This window comes from Nuphar pumila, chromosome 8 (genome assembly GCF_984573655.1).
Source record: "Nuphar pumila chromosome 8, dmNupPumi1.hap1.1, whole genome shotgun sequence".
Classification (NCBI taxonomy): Eukaryota; Viridiplantae; Streptophyta; class Magnoliopsida; order Nymphaeales; family Nymphaeaceae; genus Nuphar; species Nuphar pumila.
The window spans coordinates 111,851,455-111,876,216 of NC_143256.1; the positions used below are offsets into that span (position 1 = coordinate 111,851,455).

At 37.4% G+C, this 24,762-nt stretch overlaps 1 protein-coding gene across 1 annotated transcript; it reads left to right on the forward strand.

The window, feature by feature from the left end:
• The first annotated feature begins 1,914 nt into the window (after positions 1-1,914).
• LOC149830233 (uncharacterized) lies at positions 1,915-3,284 on the forward strand. Its single transcript, XM_090015753.1, has 2 exons — positions 1,915-2,160; positions 2,989-3,284. The coding sequence occupies exons 1-2, from the start codon at positions 1,939-1,941 to the stop codon at positions 3,073-3,075; spliced, it is 309 nt and encodes a 102-aa protein (XP_089871879.1). The 5' UTR covers positions 1,915-1,938; the 3' UTR covers positions 3,076-3,284.
• Positions 3,285-24,762: the final 21,478 nt, after the last annotated feature.

Here is a 24,762-nt window from a genome sequence, read left to right on the forward strand (position 1 = left end):
GTTAGCTGAAGACAGTGATTACTATCAATCAGATGATGTCTGTGACTTCGCTTATGGTCACGATGTTGCGCATGATATGCATGTCATATCTCCATTGGCTGATGAAACATTCATAGAGGAATGTGATCCAAATGATGTACCAAGTGGATGGGCAAACAATGAAGAAGAAGAAGAAGAAGAAGAAGAAGAAGAAGAAGAAGAAGAAGAAGAAGAAGAAGAAGAAGAAGAAGAAAGTCAAACTAGTGACGAGGAAGAATTCTCAAGCTAGTGAGCAAAATCTTATACTACAAACCTCTATTTAAATGCATTGTAATACTTGATGTGAGTTGTATTGCAATACTTGGTGTGAATGATTAAAATTTTTATTTCAATGTATTGTAATACTTGATACGAATGATTCGAATGCATTGTAATACTTGATGTGAATGATTTCAATTATCTGAATGTATTATAATTTATGCAATTAACGAATGATTTGAATTAGTGCAATACTTGATGTCAATGATTTGAATTATTTGAATGCATTGCAATGCTTGATGTGAATGACTTGAATGCATTGTAATACTTGATGTGAATTATTTGAATGTATTGTATGACATATGTTATTTGTTAGAATATGGTTCGTGGAGGTTATAGTGGTCGCTCATCCAGTAGTAGCCAGGCTCAACCTTCATCTTCACGGGCTCCTGTGATAGGTATATCATATAACTAATTAGATGCTTGATTAGTTCAAATGCACATTCTAAGAACTTGGTGTGTATTTTTTTACAGATGATGTTGCGCCTGTACACGACCCACCTACACCAGTTGATCGCACAAGTCAACAGCCAACACAGGAAACAAGGTCTTCTCAGGCTGGCACAAGAAGACTCATTCGAATAGTGTATATCGATAATCGACCGTAAGTATTTTGTTTTCAATTATTGCATATCTTTTAAATATTTTATATTGATATTTACTGTGTAACAATTCATGTGCAGCACGAGGTTTGAGCCACAAGAAGTAGTACGGGAGATTAGGAATTCACTTCTTGAACATCTACCAGGACCAGTTGCTCAATGGAAAGAGTACCCAAAGGAGGTGTTAGACAGATTGTGGTCCTCATTCATGGTATACAGTTGTTCCTCATAGTTAATGTGTTTCATATTTAATTTATTTAAGCAATGTCTACTAACTTTCTGAAAATATTTGTAGGCTTCGAATCGCTTTGCAACTACGGTGGAAGAAAATGATGCAAGGAAGGTGTGGCAGAAGGTGACTGCCAATCGATTTGCAGACATGCTGCACACTATGAAGACTGCAGCAAAAAAAGCATCTGGCGTAGTAGATGATCCATTACTGTGGAAGGGCCATGGTCCTATTACTATCAGGAGAGATTACTGGGATGAAATGTGCGATATGTGGGCGGGAGATGCATTTAAAAATCGCTCTGCGAAGGCTTCACAAAATCGATCGAAGATGCCCGAAGCCCATCTACACACAGGTGGATCTAAGACATTTGGGAGCCACCTAAAGAAAATGGTAACTCATCAATATATAATATTAATTTTATAAGTATTGTTGCAAATTTGTGTACTAAATCTTTTGTCATTTAACTTCGCAGGAAGCAGAAAAAGGAGGCAGTGTACCATATAAGGATGTGTTTGTAGAAACACATAAACGGAAGACCACGGGAGTCTTCGTATCAGAGAAGGCGAGAACGACAACGATATGTATTAATTCTATTAATAATCATTGCAATATATATGCAAGTCATCATAATGTTATAATTAATTATTAATGAATACTTTAAACATTATTTTGTAGGAGGCATATGAGCAACAAATGGTAGAGCGATATGGCGAAGACGCTACTCAGCATCCATCATTTGATCCTACAGCATGGGTGACTGCAGCAGGTGAACCCAAAAAAGGTCGCGTGTTCGGGTTTGGGAGTAATATGAACACTTCACCAGTTATTGGTTCTTCCAGTTACGGCTCACCAACTTCTTGCGCCGACATAAGCTCCAAGCAGCCGACTATTCTTTCCGGTGATGATGTACGCGAGATCATTAATGAATCACTGAATAACTACTTCCAATACACCGTCGCCCCCTTTCTCCGAAATGAGATCAAGGCCGCTGTTCAGGATAGGGGATCTTCGATTTCAGGTCCCTCTCAGGTATAATCACATATATAGTTTTTTTGACTGTCTTAAAGCACATCTGAGCATGGTAGAATCACATATAGAGTTTTTCTAGATGCCTTAGAACACATATGAACATGCTATAATCACATATTCAATTTTTTTACTGCCTTAGCACACATATGAGCATGATAGAATCACATATATATATATATATATTTAACTTTTTGTCTGTCTTAGAGCACATATGAGCATGATAGAATCACATATAAAGTTTTTTTGATTGCATTAGAACACATAAGCATGCTATAATCACATATTCAGTTTTTTTACTGCCTAAGAACACATATGAGCATATTATAATCACATATTCTGTTTTTTGACTGCCTTAGCACACATATGAACATGCTATAATAACATATAGAGTTTTTTAACTGCCTTAGAACACATATGAACATGTTATATATCATTTATGATAGAATCACATATAAAATTTTTGGCTTTGCCTGCCTTAGAGCACATATGAGCATGCTATATTCACATATTCAATTTTTTTACTGCCTTAGCACACATACGAGCATGATCGAATCACATATATAGTTTTTTGCCTGCCTTAAAGCACATCTGAGCATGGTAGAATCACATATAGAGTTTTTTTATATGCCTTAGAACACATATGAACATGCTATAATCACATATTTAATTTTTTGACTGCCTTAGCACACATATGAGCATGATAGAATCACATATAGAGTTTTTTTATTGCCTTAGATCACACATGAGCACATGATAGAATCACATATAGTGTGTAATTTATTTCATTATATTTTGTTTATCAATACTGACTGTTCTTTTCTTGTGTAGGCTGCTAGCGATAATCAGGGTAGTAGAGCTGAAGGGACAGATAAAGACAATGAACAAGAAGACGCACAAAATCTTGGCGATGATTAGAGGACTGTGTTGAAGAAGTTCTATTTTTTTTATTTTTCCTAATTGTAATTGTTGAATTGTAAATAATTAAACTTCTTAGTTTTAAGGTGGAACGATTAATTATTATAGATACTTGTTATATGAATTTTTTTGTGTGGTTTGTTTTTTATTTACAGGAAATATAAATTGTACAGGAAATATAAATTGTACAGTTCTCGGTAATTAATTTTTAAATAATTTTTTTTTGATTTTTTTTCGTTTTTGCGACGGATTAGCGACGGATGATTCCGTCGCTATTCATATTAATCTAGCGACGGCTTAGCGACGGAATTAAATCCGTCGCCACGCCGTGGTCGCCGTTTAGTACCGGCGGATTGGCGACGGAATATAGCGCTCGTTATTCCGTCGCAATTAGCGACAGACTTGGCGACGGAATTATTCCGTCGCCAGTTAGCGTCGAAATATTCGCGACGTAAGCATATTGTCGCCGCGTTGTCGCTAATCCATCGCTAACATGGTTAGCGACGGATTAGCGACGGAATGTGGTCGTCGCTAATCTACTGCTTTGTTGTAGTGGAGGACCATATCGAATTCTGCCAAGAAATCCTACCAACGTGCTTACCTCGAACTCAGCTTCTTTTGAGTTTGGAAGTAGCTTGTCGCAACATTGTCAGTGCGCACAACGAATTGCGATCCCAAGAGGTAGTGTCTCCATGTGCGGAGACAATGCACGACCGCCAACATCTCGCGCTCGTGCACCGTGTATCGACGTTCAGCGTCGTTCAACTTCCTACTTTCAAATGCGATGGGATGTCCTTGTTGGAGCAACACCCCACCAATAGCAAAGTCAGACGCATCGGTCTGCACTTCAAAGGGTTGCCGACAGTTAGGCAACTTCAGCACTGGCTCCTCTGTCAAGGCATGTTTTAACCCATCAAAAGCCTTCTGGCATGCGTCAGACCATAGCCATGGTCTGTCTTTCTTTAACAGATCTGTGAGCGCAGCCGCAATCTGCGAGTATCCCTTGATGAAGCGTCGGTAATAATTTGCAAGCCCCAAGAAAGAGCGCAATTCAGGAACCTTAGAGGGTGGCTCCCATGCTTGAATAGCTTCAATCTTCTTGTGGTCCATTTTGAGAGTGCCTCCTCCAACAATATGCCCCAGAAAATGGACTTCCTTTTGACCGAATAGGCACTTCTGTCGCTTGACATACAATTCGTGGTCCTTTAAAGTCTGAAACACAATCTGAAGGTGCTGAACATGCTGCTCCATCGAGTCGCTATACACCACTATGTCATCCAAATAGACAACGACAAACTTGTCGAGGTGCGGGTAGAAGATCTTATTCATTAGGGTCGAAAAGGTAGCGGGCGCGTTCGTCAAGCCAAAGGGCATGACAAAGAATTCGAACGCCCCATATCGCGTTACACAAGTAGTCTTTTCCTCATCCCCTTCTGCAACTCTCACTTGCCAGTAGCCCGATCTCAGATCCAACTTAGAGAAGACCTTCGCCTTTCCAAGTTGATCAAATAAGTCTGCAATCAAAGGAAGCGGGTACTTGTTCTTCACCGTCATTTTGTTTAGTGCCCTATACTCGACGCACAACCGCTTTGACCCATCGTGCTTCGCTTGAAAGAGCACGGGCGCTCCAAAAGGAGCTTTGGATGGTTGGATGATTCTTGCTTGGAGCATATCATCCAATTGTCTGCGTAATTCCTGCAGCTCAGGAATTGCCATGCGATAAGGAGCCATTGCGGGTGGCTGTGCACCCGGTATTAATTCAATCTGATGATCTACCTCATGCCTCAGAGGTAGCTTCTTCGGCATCTCGGCGGACATAACATCACCGAACTCCTTTAATACTGGTGTTAAGGCCTCTGGGACATCCACAACTTTTTCTACCTCATCTGTAGCACGGATTGTGACAAGAAAAGTCTCGTCACCGCTTTTCATGCCTCTCTTCAACTGGAGCGCAGACACCAAACGCTCACAAGGTTTTCCTGTCATCGCAGTAACCATGCAGGGCTGACTCTCACTCTCAAAGCTGACAACGTTGAGGTGAGGCATCGACACTGCCCTGTTGCTTCTCAAGAATTCCATCCCGAGGATGACTTTAAAATCATCCATGGGTGCGACTAATAACGCGATCCTTCCTGACCAGTTGTGGATCCGCACTGGTATATCCCGAGCAACGCCATAGATGGCTTTAGCATCTGAATTAACCGCTTTCATGCGGCTCTCTTTTTGTTCCCACTGTAATCCCAACCGTTCTGCTTCTTCACGTGAGATGAAATTGTGTGTGACACCCGTGTCTACCAATGCCTTAGTAAGTCTTCCGTTGAGCAAAAGTTCCAAATACATCAGTTCTTTGTATACCGTCGGTTCCACACTGGTTGTGACCTTTACTGCATTCATCATCTGCATTGCGCCAACTGTTGGCGCCTCTGCAAGTTGATCCTCTTCCTCACCCTGAACAGCATTCGCAACTCGGGGTGTGCGGTTATCTCCATTCCCTTGACCGCGGTTTCTATTGGGACATGTATCCTGCCAATGATCCCCATGGCAGATGCGACAGTCACGGCGACGATAATTACCACCTTGAAAGTTATTCCAATTCTGATTATTATTTTGGCCATCTTGACGGCCATGATTCTGCTGGTTTCCCCGACCAACATTTTGTCCTTGGTCGTTTCTTCGATTGTCTCTTCGGTTGTTGTGATCATTTCCCTATTGTCTGCCTTGAAATGCAGGGTCATTCCTATCCAGCTCGGCAAGTTTCTCTGCAACCGCAAGCGCCTCAGCTAGCGTTGCGGGGTCATGCCAGATAAGTTCTTGGTTTGCCCATCCTTGCAACCCGTTGCCAAAGTAAAACAACCGATCCTCATCATCCATTCTCTCCACTTCCAACATTATCGAAGAGAATGCCTTGACATAGTCATGTACTGATCCTGTCTGTTTCAGTGCCAATAACCTTTTGCGGGCCATTTTCTCTTGATTTTTAGGTAGAAAGTAGTCTCGCATTTCCTTCTGGAGGTCCTCCCATGAGGCTATAGCAACCAATCCCCGTCGAACATCACCTAAGCGGCGTCTCCACCAAAGGGTCGCTTCATCCGCAAAGTACATTGTTGCGGTGCGCAGCCTATCTGCGTCCTCTTCTATCCTCGCAGCTTCAAGAAATTGGTCTATCTCGTAGATAAAATTCTCGAGATCCTTTGAGTCCCGCGTGCCTTTATACTTTGCGGGCTCAGGTTGCCTGTAACGTGGTCTCTCCACATATGTCGCAACACCGCCAGCCGAGGCAGTTCTCAACTGCCGCTCTAACTGTTCATTCTTTCGTCGAACAACATCCAATTCAACAGCCATGATGTTGAACCGACCCAACAAATCATCAAATCTGGTGGAAAAGTCCTCCACCGAGTAGTTAAGTTTAGTGGCAAGACTTTCCACCGAGTCTTCCACTCCCTCTACTGCTGTCTTGATCTCTGCATTGAGATCTCTGAAAGCGACACAAGTTCCATTAACCAACTTCTCCATATTGGTTACTGACCCAGTCAGCTCTGCCACATCGCGCGAGATGGCTGACACTCGGTCATCGGCCATGAAGTCCTCTTCAGCATAAACCATACTGCTTGAAGGAGTCATGGCAATCTTCTTCGGCGCCATTGTCACTCCCAATGTCGACAAGGCTCTGGTACCAACTTGTCACGGGCTGGGAAGCGAAGGCCCCCGTGACGTAGCTTCGGACAATCACACACACCGAAGGCAGGCCTTTTAAGCGCACAAGCAACGCACAACACACGCGCACGAGCGGAAGCAAGAGTACGCGTATGCATAAGCACAAAGAGAGAGAGAGATGCAAAAAGCTTCTTTATAGATACTTGAAAGCAAAGTACATCAAGAGGGGAAGAGAGGGTCTGAATACACGGGGTTCTTAGGCCGTAAGGCCTTGTGGGGCACTCTAGAGTGCCAAAGAGGTGTATACATTAGAGCAAAAAGGTGAAAAACATGGCGGTCCAGAACAGGTAGAATGGTGTTTTCTATTCATTTTAGTCTAGGCCTTGTAGTTGTAGTTGTGATCTGTGATTCATCGACTAATTAAATTGCAATTTTGGTAAATCATCATGATTTGGCCAGGGGTTTACATGCCGAGGTTGATTGGTTTTTTTCTTAATTAAACACGACTTGCCTGTGAGTAAGTTCCAAGTAATTGTTGAGGACATGTTTGGCTACTATGGGCTTAGAGTAAAGCTGGTCGGTCCACTACATTGGATAGGCGACACATGTATTTATTGTTTAACATAAAACTTTTTACATGATTAAAAAGTTTAATGTCAATAAAAATGAAAGCGGCTGATGGCAGGGAACATAAAATGATCATATGGTCCTCAAAACGTGACATGTTTCCCGAAATGCTCCACAATTTATGAAATCCGCTGTGTCCACAATCGCAAATGTATGACTTTTTTAAGACCTTTTTACCCTTTGCATGAGCAAACCTCTTGAGGTTTGGTGATATATCAATACATTGTCTCAACCTCACAACCTCTCACTAAAAAGTATATTTGCATGATGTTTTTGCAAACTCATGAAGATCACATAACCAAATTTGTGAACCTTTTTTAATTGAATCATGCGAAACTTCACAAATTCCGTACAAGATTCACATATATAGTATGAAAAATGATCACATTGTATGCCAAAATTGATGCATTTTCTAAAAACCCCCACAATTTGCCAAAATCCACCATATGACAAAAACTGCAAATGTTGTGTGTTAAAATAACCATTTTCACCTTCGCATGTGCGGACCTACTGAGAGTATACAAATTTCCTTTGTGATAGACTTTACTACTAGTTTTTGACCCAAAATTTAAGAATTCTAAAGAAACACAGAAAAGAACAAAAAAACTAGATAGAAGTATCTTTCCAATGACATCTTAATCACTAAAAAATGATGAATCAATACTAAGTTACAACCCCGATAGTGTTCTAAAAAAAAAAGATGAACATACACAGTTGTGTCAAGCTCAGTTATTATATGCTATTTTCTAGCCACCTATATCCTAAATCTAGGAAACAATAAAAAAGACAAACAGATTGGCGTGTTAGCTTTCCAATGCCACCAAGATCGCCTTGATCTAGTGAGTAGTTTGAGAGAAACGTCCTCTAAAAGATAGACTTTTTCGTTGTATCACACCCTCTAACTAAAAGATAAATTCACACAATTTTTTGTAAACTTTACAAAGTTTGCATAAAATATAATCAAGGATAAGAAAGTTCACATAAAATATAGGCGAAAAATAACCAATATTTGCAATGATAAAAAGTTTACATGTATTTTATGCAAGAATGAAAAAGTGCATATATTTTATGCAAGGATAAGGAAGTCTACATATATTTTATGTGGAAGACTTCACAAAGTTTGCATAATGTGAACTATCTTATCCTTGCATAAATATATGTAGACTTTCTCATCCTCACATAAAATACATACAAACTTCCTCATCCTTATAAATATTGGTCAATTTTCACCTATATTTTATGCAAACTTTATGAGGTATGCAAAAAAAATTATGCAAATCTACCTTTTAGTTAGAGGATGTGATACAATAAAAAAGTTTATCTTTCAAAGGATGTTTCTCCCAAACCCCTCATCAGATCAAAGCGATCTTGGTGGCGTTAAAAAGCTAACACACTGATTTGTCTATCACTTTTATTGTTTTTTCTTATTTTTGGCGCAGGTGGTCAAAAAACAGCATAGAATAATCGGGCTAGGCAAAACCGCACCTTTGCACCTGTTCATCTACTTTTTTAGAATGTTGTAGGGGTTATATCTCAGTGTTTGTTTATCATTTTCTAGTTATTCAGATGTCGTTGAAAGGGTATTTATGTTCAGTTTATTTATTCTTTCCTATGTTTCTCCAAAATTCTTCAATTTTTAGGTAAAAAATCACTAGTAAGTTCTATCATAGCGAAAATTCACATATACTTAGAAGGTTTGCACATATAAAGGTTAAAATGGTATTTTTTGTAATATCGTGTGTTTTTTCATGATTTTTAATTCCAAAAATTATGAATTTTAACTAAGTATTTAATAAAAATGATAAAATCATGGGAAAATATCTTTAAATATAGGTGATTTTAGTTGGGTCTGGGCATGGCCTAGAGTCCACTGACAAGACCGAGATGAGTCAATAAAAGTTTGAAATTTTTTTTGTTTTAACCTTTAAATTTGAGCCAAAAGTGAGCAAAATTCAGACAAAATTCGAATGCAAAAATCAAGTAAGTATACCGTTAGATGTGTCTTAAAATTTTGATAATGTTAGTGCCTTATTTTTCTAAAATCGGGTTACGGCTGTCCCAAAAATCATATTTTAAAAAAATGACCCACCTTTATTTTTTACCTTTTTCTCGATTGGATTGGACTAGATCTGCTCTGTTTGATCCAAGTTGATATGGATCTGGACCTTGTCTAAGACCCATTTTAACTAGGATCTGGTCTAGGTGGGATCCATATAAGTTTTGGACATGAATTTGGATCTTAGATCCGAAATCCAAATATGGCCAATTTAAAACTTTAAAATTAAGTTAAAATTTAAATTGGGTAGGTAGAGTTATACATGGAGTAGAACACTACTATGGGAGGACTTTTAGAGAAGGGCGACACCCTCTGGAATACTCCTAAAATATATTATTTAATAATTAAATATTAAATAAATAATAAATCAAATAATAAATAAGAGGAGAACCTTTAGAAGAGGTAGAGTTCTACCTTTGGTAGAACTCTACTCTCTAAAGAAGAGTTCTCTAGAAGGGACATCACCCTCTAGAGAGACCTTTTAGATAAGATTTAAATAAAAAAATAAAAAAATAAAAAAATAAGAGGATAATATGATATAAAAATGGGTAGATTTCCCCTCTCTCTAAAAACTTGAGTTTCTAGAGAGAGAGAGGGAGAGTTAAAGGGAGAGACAGTTGAGAAAGCCCAAACTCGTTGGGAGAGAGAAGGAAAGAAAGAAAAAAAAGGAGAAAAGAAAAAGGAAAAGAAAAAGAAAGAAAGAAGAAGAAGAAAGAGAGGGAGAAATCAGTGTTCTCACCCTACATCCGCATTTTTAAAATCTTTTTTCACATTCGATTTAAGGTACAAGTTTCACTCTAGGTTCTTACGGGAAGAAACAATTTTAAATCAGGTTCATGTGTAAATTTTGATGAAAAGGAGAAATCGAAATTTAAAATATGTATGTGTACATACATTAAATGGCATTTTCATGCATTCTTTGATATTTCAATTTCCCTAGTATGTTAAGCCTAGAAAGAACCATGTTTATGTTGATTTTCTTTGATTGATATGAGCATGCCATCAATTTTTCATATTTAAGCATGTGTTCAACATTGATTTATTCTTAGATTTGCATATCATAGGAATTACATGTTGTCGATTTTTGTATTTAGCTCTTCTATGTTGAATATATATATATATATATATATATATATATATATATATATATATATATATATATATATATATATATATATATATATATATATATATATATATATCCCCATCGATTTTGGCATATGCTAATTTTATTATTCATGTTCTAAAATAAAATAGATATATAGTTTGGGATCAGATTTGATCCAAACCAGGTTTGCCAATTTCATCATTTGAGCAGTTTGATCAGATCTGCCTTTATGCATTTGTGGACAGATTTATCAAGCATGCCAATTTACATGTATGTTATATATTTGGCTAGATCAGTCATATTCTCCATGTTTCGATACAGACAACATCTAATCAGATTGTCGATGGTTTGCCTGAGCAATCTGATTAGATGGCTATCATGCGTATGTTGTGCAACCTGATCAGATTGTCGATGCATGTGCGCATATGCAATTTGATCAGATTGGCACTGTGTGGGTGCAGTCTGTTTAGACTTTCCGTGTGTATAGCTTGATCAGACCAGCCAAATCTAATTATTTTTATGCTATATTGTTGCTTGTTAACAGACTTATATATGTTAGTTTGTGGGTTGTTATCAAACCCGATTTCTGGTCATTATGTTGACTATTTTCATACTTGATTTCTTGTCATTAAATCTAATTTTGTGTCAATTGTCATTAGAACCAATCATATGAATTTTATGATAGTAGTTATCAGACTTGATTATACATTGTTTGGATGTTGTTATGTTGACTGTCATTAAATCTAAACTTATGTTGTTATATTGACTGTTATCGGATTTGTATATACATGTTTTTTTACTGTTAGCAAATCTGATTGTTTGTTTAGTTTGCGGATTGTTATCAAATCTGATTTTTTCGATCATTTTATTGGTTGTTATCATATTTGAATTCATGTTATCAAATCTAATTTTATGCCGGTTGTCATCAGATTTAACTATAGGTCGATTTGATGGTTGTTATCAAATTTGATTATTGATGGTATTTGATAACTGTCGTCAGATTTAACTATAGATTGATTTAATGACTATTATTAAATATGATTATTGGTTGTATTTCATAACTGTCATCAGATTTAGCCATATGGTGTTTTAATGATTGCTATCAAATTTGATTACTTGTTATAATTAATAATTGTTATCAGATTTAACATATGTTGTATTATGTTGACTGATATCATATTTAACCATGTGTATTTCTGATGTCTGTCATTAGATTTGACTGTGTATATTTTTGGATGATTGTTAATTGTATTGCCATCATTATGAATTTTGTTATTGTGATCAGATTGGCCACTGTGTATGTGCATAGAAAATCTGATCAGCTTTGCACCAGGTTGCTTGTGTGCAATCTGACCAGATTGGCCACCATGATATGTGGGTGCAAACTGATCAGATTTGCCACTGTTTACGCAAGTGAAATTAGTTCAAGTTTGTCACTCTTCACGTGTGTGTAATTTGGATCAGATTTTCCACTTGTTGCTCATGTGCAATATGATCAAATTGGCCACGGTTGGATCATGTACAACTGCCGATTATGTTGGATGTTTACAATATGATCAGATTGGTAGTGTGTGGGATGTTGATTCTAAACAATTTTGCTATGTTCAAACCTGCATTCATGTTGACTGCAGAATTATACATCCGATTATATGTTTTGGATTTGGTTATGTATGCTTATGCATTTGAATACCATGTTGTAAATGTGCATATCATACACATAAAAATTTTAAAGTTTATGTTGATATTTGCATAAATATGATCATGTGCACATTTGGGTGTTTATGCATGGAATTGATCATGATACTGTGTGTTGCAAGCAACTGTTCGTATGTGTATGCAATTAGCTTATGTGCATTCATGTTGTGTGTTTAATATACATTGTGGACATGTTTTGGTATAGGGTGTGTGTTGCATGTTCACTAAAATTGCGTAAAAAGATGCATAAATCACTTTGAGATGCTTTTGTGATTATATATGAACCATTACAGCTGTGTAGGCCAAGAACAATTTTTTCCCTATTTGTGTTGATTTTGTTTATGTATTGCAAAATTTATTTCTGGAAATTTATTGGTTTTTCAAAATTAATTGCACTGTTAAGATTGTGTGAGCTAGGGCTCGAAGTTGATTTTGTATGTTGATTTGCAAAATGGTTCTTATGCAAAGAACCTGAAATTTGTTTAAAAAGGTAAAAGAGACCAAACAATATAATTAATCTCTTCCTTGATGTCCCTTCCACAATATGATAATCTTAGATGCCTATTTTGGGGAAACCATAAAGATACTGAAACTTCGTATAAGATTATGCCCCTAAACCCGATATGATGGTTCACCTCTCAGCCACGGTTTCAAGAGGATTTAACCACTTTGCATGGGGGGGGGGGGTGTTGACTCAACTGTACTTATTGGTATACTAAGAAAGTGGCATTAGTGAATGTTGATTTCTCTAATGTCCCAATATTAGATATTGATTTTTAATGTTATGATGGATAATGTTGATTCTTAATATCAGTCGAAGAACAAGTGTGGAACCCAGTAATAAAATTTTAAATTGTGTGTTAAGCTATAATTGAGAACCTAACTTGAACTTCAGAAATTTGTGTCTATTTTGAGTATTTGCGAGTTTAAGGACAAATGAAAACTAAAATTTGTGTGCATTTAATAGGGACATGCATATAAAAGCAACTTTGATAAATAACTTAATAAGTTATTCATGCATGTGCATTGAATTGTACATATTTACTGTTCTACATTAGTTCATGCATTTATGTTTATTTTGTTTCGTATGATATTTGTTATTGCATGATATTTTGTTAAATGCTTGAATAATAAGTCGGTTATGGTAAATTATTGTTATGATATTCCTCTGAATTATGCATGAATTTGGTTTATGCTATTTTTTTTTGTTTGAATTTTTAGAGGAATTCATACAAAATACTTTGGTTCTTACCCATTCTCAAAAAACTGCTTTACTGATACGAATGCTCAATGATTGGTGGATTTGCTAGCTAGAGACAACGAGCCTTGTGTGACTAGTTCTGGGTTACCTATTAGAGTGACTCATTATGTCTTAGACGATTTTGCTATTTCAGCTTATTTGACATTTATTCATTGATTAATAAAGTTGATAATCTTCGTTGATTCAATGCACTATCTGTTTGTGGTTTGGTATATATTAAATTTGTGAGGCCCTGGATACTTGGGTTTGTGTAAACACCCAAAATTTTCCTCATACATTTTCAAACACACCCCTCGTGCAGTGCCAACCATGTTAGGTCAGTGTAGGAGTTAAACCTCAAGTTTGTGTTAGAAAACTACCATTTTACCCACTTTCATTAGGAAAATTACTATTTTACCCCTAGGTCATCCCAGACCCCAGTCAGTCGAAGTTAACCAAGCTCATTGATCAGTTCAGAATAGTTAGAATATCAGTCATTTCAAGTTCATCTGAGCTCACAATGAACAAACCATTTCCATTTCTGACCATTCTTGCCAAAATGGGATCATTTCTTCAGAAATAAGCTCATTTCTCACTCAAGTCCAAGCCAATTGTCTTCGAGTCAGTCATTCCCAGTCAATCCTATTCCTCTGAGTCTAGCTTGATCTCACCAAAAGTTCAAGTGCTCCAGTCTCAGTTCAAAACCATTTTTAAGTGTCCAGGAGCCCATTTTAGCCCGTTTCAGCTCTTTCAGCTGAAATTGAGCTGAGTCCGGTTGATTGAGCTAGTGTTCGAGCTTCGATTTTAGCTCATGTCAGTATTACTGATCTTTGTTTCAGCTCGAACCTAGCTCAGATTCATAATTCACTTCACTCCAGTGACCATTTAGTACAATTTCTTTAAAAATGGTAGCTTTTCTTAAAAATTTAGTCGGAAAGATCAGTTGAGTCAGTGTCTTGTCAGTCTAGTTGAGTTCTGAAACTCTAAAACCCAACTCATTTCAGTTCAATCCAACTCAAACCTCAATTTTCAGTGTCACTCTGGCCCGGTAGAACCCGAAAACCATTTCTTAAATCATTTTACAAATTTTATCAATTTTAACACTTTTTGAACTGGTACAAGTGTCAATCGGGGTCTAATCTCTAAATTTCTTCATTTAGGGTTAGCATTATGTGTGGCATTTCATGTCATTTCTCAGCATTTCATAACATTTCATCACATTTCATTTCATTTTTGAAGTCCAGAACTCCAGTTTTATAAATTTCAATTCGGATTGAGTTTTAAAAGTTTTCAGAAATCAATTTCAAACCCTGGGTTTCCAAAATTGACATTTTTACCCCAGGATTCTAAATTTAAAAATATTTTCTTGAGAAAAATAATTTAGATTTCTTTCAAACTCAAATTTTTAAATTCTACACTGGATTTGCTTCACAACAGGGTATTGAACTTCAAATTCTGAGCTCGTTTCAAAAACTACCAAAAATAGCTGATTTCGTCAAAAAGCTTTCTAAAAAGACCATTCTACCCCTATGATTCTCAAAATGAATTTCAAATTTGGAAAGAGAGCCCACTCTGAGGTGGCTTATCTACTTGCATTTTATTTAAAAGAAAAAAATATAAACATTTCTTTTGCCTTATTTTATCATTTTATTTTATTTTTTTATTTACTCCTTTTTTTTAGAGGTGGGACCCACAAGAGGGGTCAACCTGCCCCTTCTCCCTTCCTCTTCTTTCTTTTTTTTTCTTCCTCTCCTTTCCTTCTTCTTCTTTCTTTTCTTTCCTTTCTTCTTCTTCTTCTTTCTTTTTCTTTTCTTTCTTTCTTTTTCCTTCTTTCTTCCTTTCTCTCTTTCCTCCTTTTTCTTCTCATTCACGTACATCCACTTTCCTCCTCTTCTTCTCTTCCTTCTCTTTTCCTTCCTATTTCCTTTTCTTTCTTTCTTTCCTGTTTCTTTCCTTCTTTCTTTCCCTCCTTTCTTCCTCTTCTTATTACTCCTCTTTCCAAATCACAACAACACACTCCATACGGCTGTTGCCTCCTCCATTCACGTCTACTGCATACCCGCCCCTCTCACTAAAGCCACTTCCCATTGAAAACTTAGGGGGATTTTTATTTTTCCCTAAGTCTTCAACCCAAGAATCTCACTCACAAGCTATCCCTCTCAGCCCTCTTGCTCTCATTGTCTCTCTCTTAGCCTTTTCCATACTCTCATTCACATTCCCTCATCCCTTGGTTGAAGCATACCATTGGCAACCATCAGTTACCCCTTCCAAGAGCTTCATCCAGCAACCACAAGAGTGCCCACCTCCAGCCAATGCCTCCATTGCAGTGGGTGACCTCTTTCTCTTGGTGGATTCTCATCATTGCTCAACCACGTCAACTGCAGCACTTCCCTATCGGCTACAACCTTCAACCTTCTACCTTCAGCCTCCTACCTTGGAAGCAAGTTCCAGCCGGACTCCCAGCTTCAACTCCCTCTCTCGCTAGCGCTAATACCTCCAGCCTTGACGCCATCTTCAAGTACCTCCACCAGTAGCATCCTTCATCAACTCCCACGACCAGCACTTCATCAACTCCAACAGCCCCCAAAGTGACATCCTCCTCAGTCTTGCACCCTTTTCAACCGACCCAAGGTAAGGTTTTTGGCTTATTGAACTTTCTTATTTTATGTGATCTCTTTTGTTCATGGTTTGTTTCTGATTTTCCCTTCATTGCAATTTGACGAGAGTGTCATCTTCTTATGAGAAAGATGAACATGGTTGGATGTCAATTAAACCATGATGATGTTCATTTCTCACGTAAAGGGGCCAAAATAGAGAAGTTTAGATAGATTGTCATGTGTGACTTAAATTTTACCTTATATCATTTTGTGAGATGATGAATTTTAACTTTAAATGCTTTAGGTTTGCCACAAGATTTTCTTTAATCTCATTTCAAGCATTCCTTATTCAATAAAGAAATTGGAAAATAAATAAAACAAGAGGATGCATGTGTATTACATGCGTGGCTAATAGAATGATAGATCCATCCATTAGATGGATTGGATCTATCATTGTGAGAGCCAATATCAAGATAGATCATACCCCTGTCAATTTTTATTTTATTTTTATATTCCATGTAGGTTTATATTTAAGTATTGAATTTAATCTAATCTCATTATTCATTTTTCATCATTTTGTATAGTTTTTGTTTGCATTTAATTTAGAATCTATACGTTGTAGTTATAGGTATAGTCCAAATGTTTATTTCATATGAATTTCTTCATCAATAAATTCTACAAATTTTAGGATCATTACATTTATGTATCATTGAACTTCTACAAAAAGATTGGGTTAATTTGAAATTCAGCCCTTTATAAAAAAATGAAATAACAACATCTATTTTAAACACTCTGGAAATTCCAGACTTCCTTTTAGCAGACTTGTCAGTCTAAGATCACCCAGATGAATGATTCAAATCCTCCTCAAAAAAATATAGTCGATTCATGATTTAATCTATTATGTATCTGTATTTTTTGGGATTTTTATAAAAAGGTTTAGTCTCTATAAAAGTTCAAGTTTTGTAGACCCTTGTGAAAACTTAGTTATCTGTTTGTCAGGGTACAGATAGACACTAATCTGCTGTGTCGCTTCAATCCGTAGATTGGATGTCAAAACCTTTAACAGTGGAGTTGTTACTCATGAACTCCTCTACAATTTTCCAAAATTTTAGGATTTTTAGGGTTCATATTTCTATTTTCTTAGATTTTACAAGTTCACTGTTGAATTCCCTGTTAAACAAATTTTATCAGAATTAGAGGTCTGATAAACCTCTGTGTCCATCCAGACCGTTCATCTAATGCCAAAACTTTCAAAAGAAGAACTGTTCCTCTGTTTGTCAGAGACATTCTCCCAAAATTTCAGCCATTTTTTCATTCGTCTGCTATTTTTCTCATAATAGTTACCGAAACTTGTCTGTCTGCCCTAAATCCTAGAGTCGTCGGATTTTGATCCGACTTGGCAGAGCTGTCAAGCTCCGACCATAGGTCAAAACTAGAATCTGTAAAAGGAAAAAATCTTTGCTCAACTGTCCTCTGTCACCCCAAAAAAATTGAGAAATTGTTATGAAAGTTTAGTATCCAAAATCCAATTTAGAATTAACATTTTAGGCAAAATCTTGATTTTTAGTATTTTTAGTTATTTTCTACATTAAAAAAATAACAAAAAAATAAATTTTCGAGCTTAATTCTATTTTTAGGGTTAGCATAGGTGTCCATGCCAAATTTGGCTCAAATCCAAGTTCATTTGCTTTGTGTGTTAGTTTATTTTTAAATTCAGAGGCAAAAATCGAGTCAAATGTGATATTTTGTAATATTTTTGCCATTTTAGAGTTTTATCATGTAAATAAGCATATCATATCACATTAAGGTTAATTTCAATATCATTTGCATTTCATATTTCAACTTTTTGCAAAATTTATTTCAGAAAACCCTGGTTTCAAGGCCATAGTCTTGTTATCACGGGCATTTTGGTCATTTTAACCTCAATTTCGAAATTCTAAACTTTAATTATCCAAATTTTCATGCATATCATCATATTTCATCATATTGTGTTTGATTTATTTTATTTGATTTTCAAATTTTATAAAAACTCTTTTAGAAAACCCTGATTTCAAGGTCATTAGGGGTATTTTGCTCATTTTGACCCCAATTTCGAATTTTCAAGTTTATTTTCGAAATTTATTTTTTATTTTTCATGTTTATATCAAAGGGGGTATGAATTTGGGTTTATATTTGAATAATATCTGATAATTTCTAATATTTTCGGATAAATTCAGAAAAACCTACATTTATGTGCTAACTTGTTTTCTAGTTTTGCAGCAATATCAAGGAAGAAAACTTTTATTTTCTTTTATTTTATTTCAATGTAATATCAGATGTAATAATTTGGAATAAGAGTTACATTTCCTGCATAGAATAGGATTGCATTGCATATAGTTTAATTCTGCACATTTCAATATCTGATGTATCATTCATGCACATTTTTTCCAAAATCACTATGGTTGACACAAATGGCACGTGCACAAGCTTTTATGGAGTCCACAAAGTTAGTGGGATTCATATTTATGGCGATAGTCAGAATACGAAGAAAACCTAGATTTATGATCTTCGTATTAGCCACATTCAGCCTACACTCTTAGGCTAATTTTAAAATGCACTGCATTTCTCAAAATTTCAAAAAGGATTTTCCAATTCCTCAAAGAATTCTCTTTCAAATTCATTCATTCATCCAATTTGCATTATTTTCAAACTCTTTTCCCAATTTCATTCAGAAAAATTATTTTTCCCAAAAATTTCCAAGTCCTTCTCAAGATTTGATTTTCTCAGAACTCTGAATTTTCAAATGAGATTTTAAAGTATTTCCCAAGTTCAAATTATGATTTTCCAAGATTTTCATATTCTCAATCTCATTTTCAAATCTCAAAATCGATTTTCTCAAAGTCTTTAAAATATCTTTGAAATTGATTTTCCTAGAATTCCCAAATCCTATTCAGAAATCATTTTTCTTAGAAAAAGCAATTCCAATCTCAAAAAAATTGATTTTCTCAGAGTTCCAAATTTCCTAAGAATCCATTTTCCATTTCAAAAATCATTTTTCAATGAACCTCCTGATTTTCTCAGAATTCTGAAATCCATTTCCTCAGAAAAGAAATCCAAATCTCAAAATCGATTTTCTCAAAGTTCAAGTTTCTCTGAGAATTTATTTTTCAATGTAAATTTCTGATTTCCAATGAAATTCAATGATTTTCCCAGGAATTCCATTTTCAATCACTTTTCCATAGTATTTTCCAAGTACATTTCAATTTTCCAAGACAAACATCATATTTCTAAAACTTGCATCTTTTCAAAATTCCATAGTGCATGCCTGATTCTTTGTACATTTTAGGAAAATAGAGCATAATTTAGATAATTTAACTTAGTCAAAGTGCATAATTGATCCTTGGTTCAATTACCTCTGGTAAAGGTGTTAGGAACGGTTGAACCTCGTACCGACAGGCGGATCCCATTCCACAGAATTTTCCCGTAAATTTTCAAAATGGAGGCGAGTAATTTTCAAAACCAATTTTCAAAACTTTGGTCGAGTTTGACTCACAGAATCGTTTCTTGTCCTCTTGCAGAGGGAGGGGGAAAAATTTTGCGATGATAACAGGTTTGGCGACCATGATGGGACCTGTCTTCGTTTGATCAACTGTATGCTTTGACTTAGTTTAATTATCAAAATCATGTTCTGTGAACTGTCAGCTTTTATTTTTTTTATGTATCATGTAAACCTAGGAGCCTATACTTGAACCCAGCTGACATGGATTGCATATAGACTAGGCATGGTTTGGTAGGACCGATTGAGGAGAATTATGCATGCTCACTTAGACTTAGGTCTGAAATACAACACTCCTTAATCTAGGATTTGTGTGAAAACAATGTTTGCTCCTTCAAAATTTTCAAAATTCTATCTCTTTAGGACTGAGAGCCCTCTGTTTGCTTGCATGTGCTCATTTTTCAAAAACCACCCCACCTATGTCTACCCAGTCTTCACGTTACTGGGCTCTCTTCCAGAACCATAGTTCGGGACAGAGCCTCACAACTGGGCCACTTATTTGGGTCGATGCCCCCCTGCCACTTACCAGGGGCCATAGTCCAACATATATCGGCAGGTGCTCAAGGATGTTGGGAAAACATAAGCCTAGAATCAGAGATGAATTTTATGCCACGTACTTTGGGTTTCGACTCGAGTATATCGGCATAGCATGATTGGACATGGCTAATCTAAGCTTAGAGTCAGAATTAGGGTCCTACAACCATTTTCAAAATTGATGCATTTAGAGTCAGCTTCTTAGAGAATGTTGTATGTGCATAATTGCTTGTGCAGAATTTGATTGTATTCATTTTTAGTCTTATTTTTCCATATTTTCCCCAATTTCTCCAAAATACTGGATAATTTTCTAAAATACCTCATTTTCCATCTTTTATAAAATATCTCATTTTTCTCAAAAACCCTCGATGATTTTTTCCAAATTATCCACTTTTTCTTCAAAACTCCAGGTGATTTTTCATTCTTCCATCCCTCTGGACTTCGAATTTTCAGCTTTTCATTTTATCTTGCCTGCAATTTTCAAAATTCATATATTTTTCCTAAGTCTAATTCCGATCTTCATGTCTTTCAGTCCAATGGCATCCAGTCAGCTCAACTTTGTCTTTCTTGAGGGTCACATCTCCTACAAGGTGCGACAAAGTCTTCTCAAACATCGAGCTCTCAGCACCGGACCCTTCTTTCCCCGGTGGTACTATACTTGGCTCAAGAACTTCTCCTGTATGTTTTTGGATTATTTGAGCGATTGCGGGTTGGAACTGACATCCACAGTGGAAAAGTTGACACTCAACGACAATCTGATCTATGCACTGGCAGAGCGGTGGAATCTGCGCACTTGCATATTCTGGTTCCCCTGGGGTGAGATGACCCTGGTGATGGACAAATTTTCAGAGATCATGAGATTGCTCGAGCCAGCCAGTCAGCCTGTAGATCCATTAGAGCAGCAATTTTTGATCAATGTCAAGGGTCTGGATCCCAAAGATGCTTTAGTTCGCATGACAGAGCATAAATCTTGGCCACTGATTAAAGAAAATGGGAATGAATATGTGAGCCTGATTGCGATCTACCGACAGTACGGGGCATTCACAGAAGTCAACTCGCTATCCAGAATAGCTCAAGGGAGAATTCAACATGCGATGGTTCTATGCACTGTGGGACTCACTTTCTTTCCAGACAGACAAAATTATATGGATGTCAGAATAGTACAACTTCTGAGAAGGTGGGGAAGTCGACAGACCAGCCGTCTCTCGATAGCCATGGCCGCACTTGCTTTTTTATACCGAGGTCTGACTCGCTTCACGCTTGGAGAGTCCATTTTAGTCGAGGGATGTACCTATGCACTTCAATCTTGGTTCCTGCAGCATGTGCCGCCCAGAGTTAGTTTGTTCAAGTATAACGGCAAGGAGCTCCTTCCAGTTGCATGGTACCGGTTCCTGATTGATCATCTGTAGGAAGAAGAAGTAGTGTGGGACTACTTTGATCGAGAGCTTTCACCTCCCAGATACACCTATGCATACGCAAGCGGTTCAAGCTATTTGGTCCTTTTTTCTGTGCTTATTATCATCCAGAGCGGTGTGTTCGACAGTTTTTCCAGAGACAGAAGCGTGTGGAGATGCGGCTGCTATCAGAAGTTGTGTCAGAGTTTGACCTTACATCAACACAGTGGTCCGGAACATACCATTCTGCCAGATATGGCTGTGACTCTTTTGTTATTCTTCCACTTTTTTCTGGTCCTCGTGTCTCTGCTGATTATAAAGAGTGGTGGCAAACCGTCTGTCCGCCCCCTCTTTCCCAAGTTTATTATTGATGTAATCATGTTTTTCCTTCAATGAATAAAAATCTTGTAAATTCTTCATTCTTGGTTTGACGATCTCGTCTAGGTAACAAGGCATAATTTTCAGTTGTTTATTTTCTTTGCAAAGGAATGACAACGCAATTATCATAATCTCAGCGACGACTCAATCCCTAGTAATGAGATATTCTTTCAATTGTCTACCAAAATTCTCAGCAAATATTTTCTTCCAATCAAAATCTCTCTCAAAAGCCTAACCATCAACTTTGCTTTGCAGAGAGCGTTCAGAATATTTAATGGTTCAGATGAGGTCAGGAAAGAAAACTGCACCAACAGAAGGCATCGTGTATTCAACGGCCTCAGAAGAAGAAATGGACTCCCCTCAATCAGGCAAAAATCAAGGGCAGCAGGTCGAGGATGACATTGATCCACAAATGTATGCCATGTTAAAAAAGATGATGAGCAAGATGCTGACAGAGCAAGCTGAAGCCAGTACAGAGTAGACCCAGGTCAAGAAAAAGGCAAAAGGCCGGGCAGTCAAGAAGGTTTTGAAGGTATCCAAGAAGCCTACTCAGAATGCTGATACAACTGCTGAAGAAGAATAAGTGGAAGATACAGATGAGGAATTTGAGACTCAGCAGGCATGCCACAAATCTACTCAGGGGCAAGGGTCGACCCACAAGTTCAAAGATCAGTCCGTCAATGACTCTGACCAATCACAATTCAGAGATATGGTCAGGATAGTTCAAGATCTGTAAGCCCGCGATAAGGGAAATAAAGTCTTCACCAGCGAAGACTTCTACGATGGTTTGGACGGGGATGATAATCTCGAAAATCTCCCCAGAAAGTTTATCAAATTAGATGGTTCTGGCGACTTTAAGGCATATTTCGCCATGTTCTTCATTGAATGCTCCAAATTCAAGTGAGATAATCAGGCTCTTTTTCTTTATTTCCCTCGCAGTCTGGAGGAAATCACAGCTAAGTGGTATTCAGAACATGTGAATCCAATTGAGCTGAAAGAATTTGACAAAGTGGTGAGTATGTTCATTGAAAGATTTTTGTTTAATGCTGAGGCACTTCCCACCCTCAGTCATCTCTACGACCTCAAACAGAGGGAAAATGAGAAGGCCAAAGATTTTATTCACCGCTAGAGGTCAGTTTGCAATAAAACGAGAGACCCCATATCAGAGGGACATGATTTGTCTCTAATTTTAAGTAACTTCTCACAACCTCTAAAAGGCCTCATCTTTACTGCACCATCCAGAACATTTATTGAGCTAACAGAACGAGCCGAGTGGCTCGAGTTGAGCATGGAGAATGAAGTCTATGAAGGCTTCATTTTCGCTAAAAACAGCGGCCAGAGTGAGCAAAAAAAGAAGGCTCACTTCACCCACTCTGTCAGGAATGACAAATGGAATCACCGTATGGGGCAAAACAGAGACTTCTGTTATGGTGCAGGGGGTTCAAATCCCCACAAAAGCGATCAAAAAAGCAAGTTGGTTCCTCAATACAACAAACCACTGCAGTTAGAGCAGGGACCGAAACCCCGAGAGAAAGTGAAACACAAAGGGTGGAGCTATGACAGAAAGTTCACTCCGCTGGACCAATCACTCGAGATTATGTTCGAGTATATGTTGACCAAGGAGATGGTCAAATTGCTTAGGCTGGTCGATCCCCCTGTGCCCATGGAGAAATTCAAAGATCAATTCTGCAAATTTCACAGAACAGTGAGGCACAATACTGAGAACTGCTTTGTTCTCAAAAATATTGTTCAAGATCTCATTGACAAAAATCTTTTGGTAGAAGGTGCCGAAGATGAAAACATGGAAATTCTGAATAAACCATTTCCCCATCATTCCACAGTGGTCATCTCTGAGCAGCCTTTGGCAAAATGAAGGTATCTGCCAAGCCCGCTGGGGCATCCTCTGAGGTGGCCAGAAGAATGCCATGGTTCCCCAAAAGTTTTATCAAGACCGCCCCAGAAAAAATTGAGACACCTGCACAAAAGCCGATAACTGCCTTGTCCAATGTCTCAATTTTGGATCTAGCTCAAGCCTTCACCAAACATCAGCGGGTATTGGATGATCTGCTGCGGAAGATCAAGGTGAAACCAAACATAACTCCTGAAGACATGGCCAAGATAGTCAATCCGACCATGAAAAATGCTCTAATTACTTTTTTAGATGAGGATATCTCCAAGCCTTATGTATTCCACAACAACACTTTGTATGTTGTAATTCGAACCAGAGGAATGATTGTTCTTCATGTGCTGATAGATGAAGGCAACAACCTCAACATATGCCTAGAAATGACAGCCAAAGCTTTGGGCATCAAAGAGGAGGAATACATTTCAGACCAATCACCATTTATGGGTTCGATAACCATGGTCAGACTGTAAAAGGAAAAATCTTCTTGGAAATTTTCATTGACTACTCAGTCCATTCAGTTCTCTTTTATGTGGTTAATGTGCCGCCAACGTATAATCTGTTGTTGGGACGATCGTGGATCCACAACACGAATGCAGTGTCATCTACTCTGCATCAGTGTGTCAAATGGTCAAAAGGTGGAATGATCACAACAATCCTGGGCGAAGATCCGAAGCAGAGGCTAGCACAACCCATGGTTCCCAGACCCACTTTCACTACCGACATCCCTAGTATTAGGGGCATTGACGAAGTCAGTTTCGAAAAGAATTCAGGAATATTGCAAATGGCAGAACAACTAGAGCATGCAGTGGCCATGACTTGATGGAGAGGCCCACAATTTTTCAAGATTAGAGGATGAATTGATTACAACACATTCAAGGATCATCCTCTATTCTCCCAATTTATGAAGGCCAAAAAGGGATTTGATCTTTTAGTAAAGCATGGCTATCAGCCTTTCCAAGGCCT

What these genes read in the sequence shown, in the direction of transcription:
- LOC149830233 (XM_090015753.1), top strand. Translation starts at nt 1,939, where the DNA reads ATGAACACTTCACCAGTTATTGGTTCTTCCAGTTACGGCTCACCAACT. An exon ending in CGATTTCAGGTCCCTCTCAG is followed by an intron (nt 2,161 to 2,988) that starts GTATAATCACAT and finishes TTTCTTGTGTAG; the next exon opens with GCTGCTAGCGATAATCAGGG.